Source organism: Erpetoichthys calabaricus, chromosome 8 (assembly GCF_900747795.2).
Source record: "Erpetoichthys calabaricus chromosome 8, fErpCal1.3, whole genome shotgun sequence".
Lineage (NCBI taxonomy): Eukaryota > Metazoa > Chordata > Cladistia > Polypteriformes > Polypteridae > Erpetoichthys > Erpetoichthys calabaricus.
The window spans coordinates 86,693,338-86,706,787 of NC_041401.2; the positions used below are offsets into that span (position 1 = coordinate 86,693,338).

Sequence of the window (13,450 nt, forward strand, 5' to 3'; positions counted from 1 at the left end):
ATTAAAAATTATCCTGGCCATGTAGAACAGAGAGAAAATGATTCATTTCTATTATATCATAAATTGTGACAAGGGGGGTATTTTCCGTACGTCGCTTAAATCATCCGAGATCAAATGCCTCATCCTGGATGAGTTAATGCCGGTGAAACTCATCCGGGATAAGTCGGTTTTTCAAACACAGCTGTGATTTAGATTAGTCTAGTTGGATCTAAGCATCTGAGATGAATGCGCGCGCCCGAGCTGATTGAAAAGCCCATATATATTGAGTCTAGAAAACATGATCAGCAAGTCTTTGATGGGCTGTAACAAAATGATGAAAGAACGGGCGCATTTTTTTTTTTTCACAGAAGCGGAGCAAGACCTTTTATTCGAAGGACATGAAGAATTTCAAGATTTAATATGCACAAGGGGTAACACTGCAAAAGCAGCCCAAACCAGAAAAGACGGCTGGCAAAAAGTGGCCGACAAATTAAATGCTAAGTAGTGTGCATTGTACTTACTGAATGCAGCGTTTCATTTCCTATGTGTCAGATTGATATTTAATATGTCATAATTCCAGGTCAAACGTGAGCACAAGGGGAACAGGTTAAAGTGAAGTACAAGAATATACTTCAAACTGGTAAATCTATATATATAAAAATGGAATGGGTGGGTCGTCGGGTGGGCCTTTTTTTCATTCCGTTGAAAGACACGCCCTACTCACTGGACAGTTAAAAACACCAATCAAACTAACGATGACATCAAGTATTACCCAATCAAAAGTAGGAAAGGAGGCATCTTCATAAAATGCGTGTGGGATGATTTGCATGAGACGCTGCTTTAAAAAAAAAATGATAAAAAAAATACGGGATAAATCCCGTCCAGTATTGATTCAAAACGGGACGCGCAATTTCATTCTCAAACGCGGCACGATTCCGTATTTTAAAGGACGGGTGGCAACCCTACAGTGCCAGGTAACCACCCATACAATCAGATTGTGATTCAGACTAGGAATGCAATGAATGTAATTACCCCGATCTACATACAAGGCGAAAGTGTTGCAACATTCAAAGATGATGGTTTGGGATAAGTACACGATACAACATAAAAGAGCTTATGAAGCCTTGAACCGAAAAAAGCAACATCTCAGAGATCGTAAAAAAAAAAATAGGAGCTAATGTCGTTTTACTCGCTGTAGATTTTAGTCAAACATTACCAGTTATTTCACGAGGGAGACCAGCACATCAACTCAACGCGTGTTTAAAATCCATGGTTCTCCCACGCTCGGTTATATGTCGCGTGTTCTCCGGTAGGTGCACCAAAAAATGTATACATTTAAGCATGTAATGGGCAAACAAAAAATGAGGTATACCCGAAGGCACAGCAGTAGTACTTAATGTAACTTTACTTCTTAAATGTTAATGTTTTACTGTTTAATAATTTATACGCTTCTTATATGTTGTTCAAATTCTTTTATCAAAATACCAGTGACAGCGCAATGCACGATAACATGGAGTGAATACACCATACGCATCCGCCCACGGCCGCCCTGCTGTGCGCAGATAGGACTTGATTGTACAATAAAATAAAATAAAGATAAAAAGACTAAAACAATCATCACCCATAAAGCGGATAGTAGACGTGACGTACTATATGTGTACCACATTTCAAGTGTATAGGTGCAACGGTTTCCGAGCTACAGGTCATTTAAAATCCTGGACAGACACACAAATTGCCACGGTAGCAAATTACAGAAGAAGATTTTACTGTTTAATAATTTATATTTATATGAAATGTGCTTCTTATATATTACTTCATATTCTCATATGATAATGATGTTAATGTTTATATTGATTTCTGTGTTATTAAAACTGCATGTATGTGTGTATATGTATATATATATATATATATATATATATATATATATATATATATATATACTAGCAAAATACCCGCGCTTCGCAGCGGAGAAGGAGTGTGTTAAAGAGGTTATGAAAAAAAAAAGGAAACATTTTAAAAATAACGTAACATGATTGTCAATGAAAGCCCGTTTCACTCAGTAAGTCTTATGTGTGTGTTTATGTATGTGTGTGTATATATATGTACATGTGTATATGTAGATATGTATGTATATGTATATAAATGTTTATGTGTGTGTGTATATTATATATATAATACGAGCTGTATATACCCGGCATTGCCCGGGGCACAAGTAACCTAATCGGTCAAACACTTACATATATACCAAAGTAAACCTAATCGGTCAAACAGTTACATATATAAAAAAACCGAACCTAATCGGACAAACAGCTTCATATATACAGAAGCGAACCTAATCGGACAAACAGCTAATCTATATACATAAGCAAACCTAATTGGTCAAACAGTTACATAAATACAAAAGCAAACCTAATCGATGAAACAGCTTCATATATACAGAAGCGAACCTAATTGGTCAAACAGTTATGCATGTGCAGAATAATTTTACAAAGATTATGCGTGTTAACAATCATTAAAAAGAAAAGATTGAGGAACTCTTCTTCTATATGTGATGAAGCTGGATGAAGCTGACTTGACGAAGACGTAGGTGGCATAGATTGGTTTTTCTAAAACAGAAGAAAAAAATGAGTATCTATTATTATTTTAAATTAGAATGAAAATGAGAACCTTGATTAGAGATAGATTATCCGTATTAAAATATGTGCATGAATAAACTTTTGCTAACTCTCTAGCAAAAGTTTATTCATACAAATTGGCATGGGATGGCTTTGTGAAAAAGTAAAAATTACATAAAAATAAATTGAGAATGCGTACTTCCATTTGACTGAGATTATGTGTAATGATGAAAAAAAAGTTTAGTATGTTTTTTTTTCCATACGGGAAGGATGTAAAACCTTACATAGGCACCCTTCAGCCCGTACTGAAGGGTAGTGTCAGATTCTTACTGACTAAAAAACACCCTTTTTATTCCACAGCTACCCCAAAAACCACTATTAGGCATTACTTTGGGGTGGCAGTAGTTTACTTATGAAACAGCTGGGTCCTGAAAAAAATCTGTCTTATTAGTGGCTTCATCACATATAGAAGAACAGTTCCTCAATCTTTTCTTTTTAATGATTGTTAACACGCATAATGTTTGTAAAATCATTCTGCACATTCATAACTGTTTGACCAATTAGGTTCGCTTCTGTATATATGAAGCTGTTTGATCGATTAGGTTTGCTTTTGTATTTATGTAACTGTTTGACCAATTAGGTTTGCTTATGTATATAGATTAGCTGTTTGTCCGATTAGGTTCGGTTTTTTTATATATGTAAGTGTTTGACCGATTAGGTTACTTCTGCCCCGGGCAACGCCGGGTATATACAGCTCGTATTGGTATATAACTTTTTAAAGAATTGTTGACATAAAGAATCATATATAATGTAAAGAACATTAATTTTAGAGCTAATAAGAAGGCAGACAAGCAAAAAACAGGTGGAGGTCCACGCGGTCCAGACCTAACCCCTGCAGAAGAGTTGGCTCTCCAGCAAAATGCCCATCGCCGTTTCTGAGGGCATTCCAGGGGGAAGCTCCTCCTTGGAACCAGTGGCAGGATGCAGTGGTCACTTCATTTCAGGTAAAGGATGGTCATTGCATGTATTTGTCATTGATGTGTGCCATAGGTAGGTTCCATATAGCCCTCTTTTTTTGCTGGGTCAGTTGCAGGGAATGTCATATCCCTAGAACTTGTGTCTGACCAAGGAGATACTGACGAAGGTCAAATATTTGATGAAGACACTGTGTCTGATTATTGATCAGGAGGAGAGGTACATTTTTCAAATAATGTTTGATCAAACTCCACTCTGATCAGTCCCATGTGCCCCAATCACATTTGGAAATCCTGAGTAATGAGAATGTTAGGCTGATTGTGAGATTCTTTATGGAACTGTGGGTGTTTTTGCCTGTGTATTACCTACCTGCAATGGCATGAAACGCCTCTTTTGTCTGTACACGCAGGTGTCCAGGAAACACAATGAAAACCCGAAGGAAATATTTCAGAGCCAAACAGACTTTATGAATTGCTTGGCAAACGGCACTTTTAGTTAGATTTTCCGCATCGTCTACAGTATATAAAAAAAGTGCCGCTTGCAAAAAACCTCAAAGCAATGCATACTGTCTGTGTGGTTGTGAGAACCCGAGTTCGCAGAGTTTGACTTCGAATATAAGGTCCTAATAAATTTTTGTGTTACAATATTCCCCCTCGGCTAAAGCGGTATCTTTCAAAAAGAATTTCCTCCGGGAGCAATAAAGGATCTTGCCGTTCGTACAAAACCCTTTCTATATGAAATTCTCTTCTTATAATTTGCGTACCGAGATCAATTGGTCGCTCATTCATGAACAGCGAAGCCATAACTAAATGAATTCCACGCACGGACACTGATTGTGTGTGAGCTAATCCTTGTTTACATCAAACAAACCTGCTCCAAGCAGGTTTGAGGAGTTGGATGTGTTTTTATGACAACGCATCCAGCAAGAGTTTCGAAAAACCAACAGATCCAGGATAAGGCCAAATCGTCAACAATTACATCCAGCTAAACGAGTAATCCACGTACGAAAAATACCCCCCTGGCCTTCAGCATGGCTGTTGGAAGGTTCTATTTTTTCCATGTAATTCTTGACTTGTGAAATACTTGGCTTAAATATAGGCTTATTCATCAAGTGCACACACACACAAGAGTGACAAGTGACAGAAGTCCTTAATATCTAGATGATCATATAAAGAGAAACTCAAGTGTCAATAACACTGATCAACAAAGATTTTGCTTCCTGAACACTAATCATAAAAAAACACCTTTAAATTTTCCTATTATGGACTGTTTTATGGTATTCACCTATTTTGGTGATTTCCTCTCATATTATAAATATACATAACTGGAATATCTGTGGTGATCTTAAAGTAGTGGCCCTGTTGCTAATAATGCGGTTCAGATATACCAAGTCCTGTAGTTTCATTTGTGACTAGGACAGCCATGGAAAAGCAGTATCAGTGTAAATTCAATTTATCAATGATGACAACTATCACTGGATACTGAAAGAAGCAGCATCGGATGACAAGAACCAATGAAAATTACCTTTTTAGCTGTAATTAATTGATGCAATTTGTCAGCATCAAACACGAGAAATTCAGTAAAAATTAATTTCATGTTTCTGCAAATTCACAGGTGAGGAAGATATTAATCCAAAAAACAAAGCAGCAAAGGTTACTTTTTTGTTGTTTCTTGGTTAAAAAAGCCAATTTCAGTATCAAAGGAAAGCACTATACATACGTATGAGCGGGCTGGAGTAATGGTCACCAATTTCAAAAACAGGCAAGAAGCGTGCTTCATGCCATTTATCTCTGTATTTAAAGAGTGAGAAAGGAGTCTGAAATATCTACAGTACATTAAGGAAAATGTGATTAACGTGGTTGAAAGACTACATGAACGCTGCATCTTTCCTACCCCCACATTCATGGTTTTATCGATAAAATTTCAGTGTGCTTCAGAGACTTGTAGGGTACCCACTTGGTAGACCACAGAGTTGCATCTCTGACAGGCATAGATGACGTTCTACCTTTAGTCTCACTCTTTGTGACAGGGTGTGGAGCCTGATAAGCTGATTTACTGATGTGCCACCACATAAACAGAGTATCTAATCAAGATGGTCCAATAAATAAATAAAATAAATAAAGCCACATACAGCCCTATGTTAACTGTAGAAATTTTGAATGTCACAGGATAAATGTATTTCCTTTCTCTTTTTAGGTACTGGTTCTGGTATGTGGTAAAATAGTCCTGCACCTTCTTACAAATTGTACAGGGCATTGCAAATTGGGGCTCTGGGCCTGGTGTGTGCATACTTTAACTGCAGGTAGGGTGTAGCACAAACCAATCTTGACATCCACATGATAGGTTCATGTAAGAGAGCGTTTCTCAACCAATGGTGCTGTCAGTAAGTTGCTGGTATGTGAGTGAGTCGCCTAAGCCAGTGTTTCTCAACCACTTGGAAGCAACCCATGTTGCTGCCAATCGTCTCAGGTTTTGCGAGTGGCTCGCCACACTGATCAGCAGCACTGTGCAATGTTTCCCTGTTTCTCAGTGAGCTTGTTTCACCAAGAGGGGCCCGTGATGAGGTTAGTTCCACCATGAGGCCGGGTTCCAATCGCTGCTAGGGGGTCGTTCATGAACTGAAGGCAAAACTGGGTCGCAGAACCATAAAGAGTATAAAGGAAGGCAATGTGGGCTGAATACATTAGCCATGTGGTGTGGCACCAATCAGCACAAACCTTAAAAGGGCTCTCCAGGAGTCAGAAAGTATATGAAACCCTGTAAAATATTAATTATAATGATAGATTTATTACTGTGACTGTTTTTTGTAATTTCCAGAACATTACTCCCCTAATGCTTTCCTATGGCCCTCATCTATCAAGCACGAATCAGCTTAACTTGGCCAGCCATATCTCGCCACATGACTGTACTTAAAAAATCTATAATAAATTCTACCTAAAATATTACATTAGGAGTATGACAGACTTTATGAACAGAGAAACACCGTAGTTAAATCCTCACTAAGAACTTGTGGATTTGTTAATAAGCCCAGAGTCAAACATAAGACATTGGGCTGGAAATCAACATATGAAGAACATGAGAATATTCAGATCACTGAGAACAGAAAAAATGCAAATTGGTAAAGACAAGAAGCCATCATAACTTCGGGGCTGTTTAACTGAAAAATGAAAAAACTGGCTAATTTGGAATACGTCAGTCAAATAAGTGCATATGGATATAAAAGCAGATGTCACAGTTACTGTATCTACTGTATATTACATGAATCCATACCTGAAGTACATGTACACAGAAGACTGCTAAATATAAATGGTTAATACAAGCATATCTTGCTATATGTATCTAAGTTATTCAATGGAAGAACTGGTAATTAAAAATCTTACTGTCCTAAATGCTGATGTTTTGAATGGGTTTGGGTGTTTAATTATAAACAATAAATTAATCAAATGTAGAACTGTAGTATGTAAACCATATTAAGAATACAGTATTTATAGGTTGAAGCTAATTGGCTGACAACAAAAGAAATCACATGATAGGGAGATTATAGTAATGAAACCAAAAGCTGCAGGAATCCAGCTATGCACCAAACATGTTTAGTCAGTTGCATATTCTTGCAACAGCTGTGCTATTGTTTTTCTTTACCACAATATTGATATAATCAGCACTAAAATAATGAAGTCTTACGGAAATTCATAACTGTGCTGCTGTAAACGAATTCTCGGTAAAACCATGTTAATTTTAGTGTAATGCAAATCAAACTTAATATTTCAAATCAGAGGGAAACTTCATCACAAAACGTAGGTTATTAGTCATAAAAGGTTTTCTATATGTATTAATTACATACATATTTACAGAACAATGGTGTAAAAACCAAATACTGCAAAGCTGATTAACTGTAGCATAAGACATTTATGAATAGGTAGGTATACATGAGAACACAGGTTTCCACAGCAGAATTGTCAGCCTCTTGTTTTATCAAACAATACACATTAATGTTGGTCACAAAAGAATAAATATAATTTACCTGCTACTGTGGACTGATATCCAGTGTCTTAAACCAAAAAACTTGATTGTGTAGTTAAGAATTCAGTGCGTTCCCATTATTTAAAAAAACAAAAAACTTTTTAAAATTAGACCTTAGTAAACAAACCTTTCCAATTCAGCTATTTTATGTCAAGAAAATTATGACTATTAACTCATAACTACTAGGATTTATAGAACCAAGCAAAAAGTTGTCTTATGAGACATGAGTGAAGTCCTTTGGTAGGCAGCTGGAGCTGCTCCTGCTAAAACATTAAGTGCAGTGTCCAAATACTTCATGGCATCTTTTATCACTTAAGGTTTCTTAAGATATAGTTACATATATTGGACATTAATGGCAATTTACGTCGCCTCCAATATTGGATTTGGCACTTTGTTATAAACTAAAGAACATTCTCAGTCCAGCAAGTGCAATCCCTTCTATTGCAATAAATGATGTATTCAACTTTGAAATGGACCACACAATACCCTTCCTCTACTACAGTTTTTCCTTCTGCTATAAAGACAGACTCTGGGATCTAATAAACATGAGAATAACAGCTGGTCTCCATACTAACTGAAAGCTAAATTGTTTAAAATATTAGAGTGCCGTTGTCTAAGTGTGTTTAAGTGTGTCTCCTGTAAGGAAAGATACAACTTAGTGTTCAAAGCTTCCCTTTATATAGGTGCAATTTTTTCCAAGTGTTACTGACAGATCTCAAGAGGTGATAAAGAAAACGCTGTTCATTCAGTCATGCCTTTCTTATTTTGGATAATATCTGCATTTTATCCTAGCAGATTAATTAACAGATTACTCCGGTTTGCCCTGTAGTACACATTTCTATTCTGCATGGTTAAATTAAATGTGTTTTTGGTGGGAACACCACAGTAAAATAGTAGACCATTATCACCTAACATTGATTTTCAGCCAGATATTTTCTGAAAGCTGGACTAAGCAACAGACACATCCAATTTTGTTAATGGAGGAGTATAGAATAGTTTTGGTATTAAATTTGCATCAATGAACCAAGTAAGTGATCAAAATAATTAACCGGTGTCTAATGTATGGAATGGCGTTAATGAAAAGGTACTAAAAGCATCTGGGATCATCTATCTGGCATTGATGTTTGTCTTTAGCATTGTCCAATCAAATGATAATTTACGAACTCTAAATGTTCACCTGTAAAAGAAATGAGTACAGTTTTATACTTGTATATCCCCCCACTTCAAAAACATGTGCACGAAACACTGGTCCACAATTGCTAAGCAAGTTTTTTTTTTTTTTTAAACATACAATATTATTTTGCTACACTCCTAAAAAGCAATCCTGGGGAGAAAAGGTGTCACGTAACGGTGACATTTCATTGGTAGGTTTTTGAAATCAATTATATTTTATACTGTTCTGGTTGATCACAATATATATTTATGTTTCCATGGTGCAATGAATTCAAGTAAAACTCCTTCTGTAAATAGACATACTCAACCTGTGTATATCATACCCTTTTGGTATTTTTTGTTTTGCTTAACTATTTTAAAAGTGCCATGGTCCCAGAAAATAGAGGACAGAAAACAGACCAAATGAAATCTGTGTTTAAAATTTGCTTGAAATAGGTTAAATAATCCTTTAAGACAACACATTTCCTTTGATAATGAATAGGAAAGTAGAGTGTGATTACAACAGTAAGCTGCTGGTGTTAAAAAGACTTGCTCATTATTCATCACTGAGAGCTGCCATCTACAAAGAAAGCTCAGTCCATATGTGAACTGGCAGTCCAGGATCTCTGTTTGTCAACTCCTCCCCAGATTGCTGGGAAATGGGCTGCTGATTAGCATTTCACAGTATAAGATGTCCCCCTTGTGCTATAAGAGGCAAATCTGTTTAAACAAGTTCTGACTTTAGCAGCTTGGTCCTTCCAGGCAACTTTGAGACAGGAGAAATGACTGGACCACTTCTTCTGTTGACTGCATGCTGGTGTTTACATCTTCTAACGCATCTGCAACAGTAAACTGACGGTCTCGCAGGCGGTTCCAATTTGACAAAACATTGTGGTATTCATAAACCTTTTCATAGTTCCCAACAGAATTATACAGTTTAATGAGGCCTCTGTAGTCATATTCCAAGCCACTGTATCCTTCTCCAAACAACTTCTTACCTATAAAATACAAAAAACATCAGGCATGTATATGATTCAAAAACATTACTTCAAGGTGGCCAACTAAATTAAAATGTTTATTGTTACTACACCAAAAAGTAACATTTTCAGTTTTGCTTAACAGCAAATGCTAATAAGTAATATCCCATCAGGTTTCACTACAACAAAACATTTGGTTAAGAAAGATATTTCTGGTCAATCTCCGATTACAGTGCAATAGTAAAACTCTATAATGTACTACACTGATAATTTTCAAGTATTCTGTATGTGCACTGTACACTTATTTCTGTAGGCAGCAGTGAAATTCAGTCACTAGTTGGTGTGTTACTGTACAGTGTACTTTGAGGTACTTTAACCTGCTAATGAAATTCTACTCTTTTACTCATTTTACTGTGCTAAAGTTTATATTTTACTATACATGATTTGTTTTTGTTTTATTATTATACTGTACCAGAGAGTGAGACAGTATTTCTTAGGCTCTGCCCGAAACAAAAAAAAAAAAAAAAAAAAAAGTAAAAATGTTTTAAAAAGTGTTACCACGCCCTGGCACTTGAAAACCCCTCAACTGCTAAAACCTAGACATCCTGAAGCACCACAACTGCTGACCTGTACCACAGTGGGACTTTAGCATTCTTGCCCTCCATAACTTTCTACCTTGTACATTTCTATGCTCGTTACAACACCTGGAGAACTGAGAACACCCTTAGCTAACAGAGAGAAAGCATCCTAAAAGCTACAGCAACATTCACCCTGATGATATTCGATATGGGTCTCCTGGCAGAACTTGATGTAGATTATACCCTGAACGATTCTTTAATACAAGCCAAGTAAAACATTTGTGGCATAATTGTTTTTTGTTTTTGTGGTTATTTTATTGTGATTTAGGCTTTCTGTTGGTACTGTACGTGGAACAACATTTTCACAATGTACTTCCTAGCATTAGACTTCGTCCATTTGTGGACCTTTGCTATGGCATTCTACATGGTGGTCAGGAGCATCCTGTTTGGTTTAATTATCTCCGAGTTCTGTCTAAAACTTGACAGGAGTCCACCTGTGGCAAAATGAATCGATTGGACATAGCCTAGAAAGGCACACACCCGTGCATAAAAAGCCCCACAATTCATACTGCAGGTCAGAACTAAAACCAAGCCAAAAAATCCAAAGACCTCTCTGTAGACCTTCAGAATAAAAATGTGGAGAGTCACAGATCAGGGCAGTAGTATAACACCATTTTCTAAGCTATAAGTGCTCCCAGAAGCACTGTGGCCTAAATAATTGTGAAAAAGAAGATGCATGAAACTATGAGGACTCTTAATAAAGCTGACCGTATGTAAAAACTGAGGAACCAGGCAAGAAAGGCCTTGGACAGGGAGGAGATCAAGAGATGGGAGAACCTATAAGAATTACTACCATTTCATGAGCCCTCCAGCAATCATGCGTTTTTGGTAGAGTGGCTAATTCCCACTTGGAGTTTGATGAACACCAAGAGCATGAGGAAGAAGATTATTTGGACTGATGAGACAAAAATTGAACTCTTTGGGCAGAACTCCAAGCACTATGTCTGGCAAAGACCAAGCATTGCGCATCATCTGTAAAATACCATCTCTATAATGAAGCATGGTGGTGCTTCTCAGTGACAGGTACAAGGATATTAGTTAGAATTGTGGGAAGAATAAATGCTGCCAAATACAGAGAGGTCCTTAAAGAAAATCTGCTCCAGACTTTACATGACTTCAGACTGGGGAGACAGGTCACCTTTCAGCATGATGACCCAAACCATACAGCCAAAAAAAAAATCACTGGAGTGGCTCTGGGACAAGTCTCTGACTGTACTTGAGTGACCCTGCTGAAGCCCAGGCTTAAAACTCAAAGAACATGTGTGGGGAGACCTGATGATGTCAGTTTCCAGACACTACACTTCCACTCTAATGGAGTTTGAGAGGATCTGAAAGGAAGACTGGGCCCAAACCATGTAAGGAAAGCTTACAGAGACAAATACAAGAAGACTCAAAACTGGAATTACTGCCAAAGTGGCTTCAACAGAATACTGAATCAAGGGTCTGAAAACTTATGTAAATGAGATTTCAGTTTTTGATTTTTAACAACCTTGCTGAAAACATGTTTTCACTTTGTAATTAAAAAATGCAAATTTATAGACAAAAATGGCAAATTTGTGCATTTAAAATGAAATCTACCACACAACTAAGTGTGCAGAAAGCGAAGTGGTCTGAATACTTTCCGAATCCACTCTATATGCTATGTTTCCTTCTTGTATGAACTGTGTATGGTCTGAGTAACATGGAATGCTGCCTTTCAGGAACCAATTGCTTCCTTTTGAAAACATATAATTGGAAGTATTTATAGCACACCCATGTGATTTCAGCATACGTGACTCCACAGAATACAAGATTAAATACCCCTTGTTGTTCACTGATCTCTCTTAAATGGAATGTTAAATGGCTAAATTTTTAAAAAGATATATTGCATAGTATCCTTTCAGCTGTACGAAAAGAAATTTGTTTCCTGTGTGAAGGACAGTTGTATACTAAAGATCAACAAACAACAGTCTCCACCTACAACGTGATGTTTTGATTAAAAGGTTACTGTACACAGACAATAAGCAAAAAGCAGTGAGCAATGAAGTCTAGCAGTGACAGTGGTTAATAAAAAACTAGCGACAACAGCATAGCAGGGTCTGTGTTTCCTCTAAGCATGTCATGCAGCAGTTTTGAATTGCATTGCTCCCTTACCTACCCACCCAGAAGTTTGGAAGTGCCACGCAGCTGTTTTCACATTTTTCATCAGTAACACAAAAGTCACCAAAATATTTATGCTGAAGTGAGTACAGTAATCATTTGTGAAGCAGGATTAGGTGAAAGGGTTAAAGGGAGAGGGGGACTACATCAGTGTTGGCATTAAATCCATTATTATTTATCCTAACATTCAGTGAGATCAGCAAGAAGACAGTTCCTCCATGGTCAATGCTTGTTGCAGATGAATTTGAGTTATTCAATGGAACTGAGGGACACAAGTATGGTGGAAAGGCATGGGATGAAAAAAGTCAGTTCAAAAACTCTACTAGAGTGGAGAGGGAAAGAATGGAAAAATGAAGCTGGGGATACACAACATAAAAGTTGAGTCCTCCGGGTAAGTAGGTTCAATGATTCTAAGGAATAGTGGGACCATGGAGGAAATAAGGTGGAGAAGAAGAGCAGGTTGGAAAAAATGGAGAAAGTGTAATGAAAAACATTGTGGAAATGATAGCTTTAAATATCAAAGGAAAAATGCACATGATTGTAATTACATAGGCAATGTTGTACAATGCGGGCAGCACGGTGGCGCAGTGGGTAGCACTGCTGCCTCGCAGTTGGGAGACCTGGGGACCTGGGTTCACTTCCCGGGTCCTCCCTGCGTGGAGTTTGCATGTTCTCCCTGTGTCTGCGTGGGTTTCCTCCGGGCGCTCCGGTTTCCTCCCACAGTCCAAAGACATGCAGGTTAGGTGGATTGGCGATTCTAAATTGGCCCTAGTGTGTGCTTGGTGTGTGTCCTGCGGTGGGTTGGCACCCTGCCCGGGATTGGTTCCTGCCTTATGCCCTGTGTTGGCTGGGATTGGCTCCAGCAGACCCCTGTGACCCTGTGTTCGAATTCAGCGAGTTGGAAAATGGATGGATGTTGTACAATGCAGAAACTTAGAGAACCACTATATGTATG

General features: G+C 37.6%; 1 protein-coding gene across 1 annotated transcript in view; it reads right to left on the reverse strand.

The window, feature by feature from the left end:
- Positions 1-7,455: 7,455 nt before the first annotated feature.
- Positions 7,456-13,450, reverse strand: part of appbp2 (amyloid beta precursor protein (cytoplasmic tail) binding protein 2) — a 53,217-nt gene continuing 47,222 nt past the window's right edge. Inside the window, exon 13 of the mRNA XM_028807045.2 lies at positions 7,456-9,739. Within this exon, the coding sequence (XP_028662878.1) occupies positions 9,483-9,739 (257 nt within the window). The 3' untranslated portion in view covers positions 7,456-9,482. The remainder of the gene's footprint in view (positions 9,740-13,450) is intronic.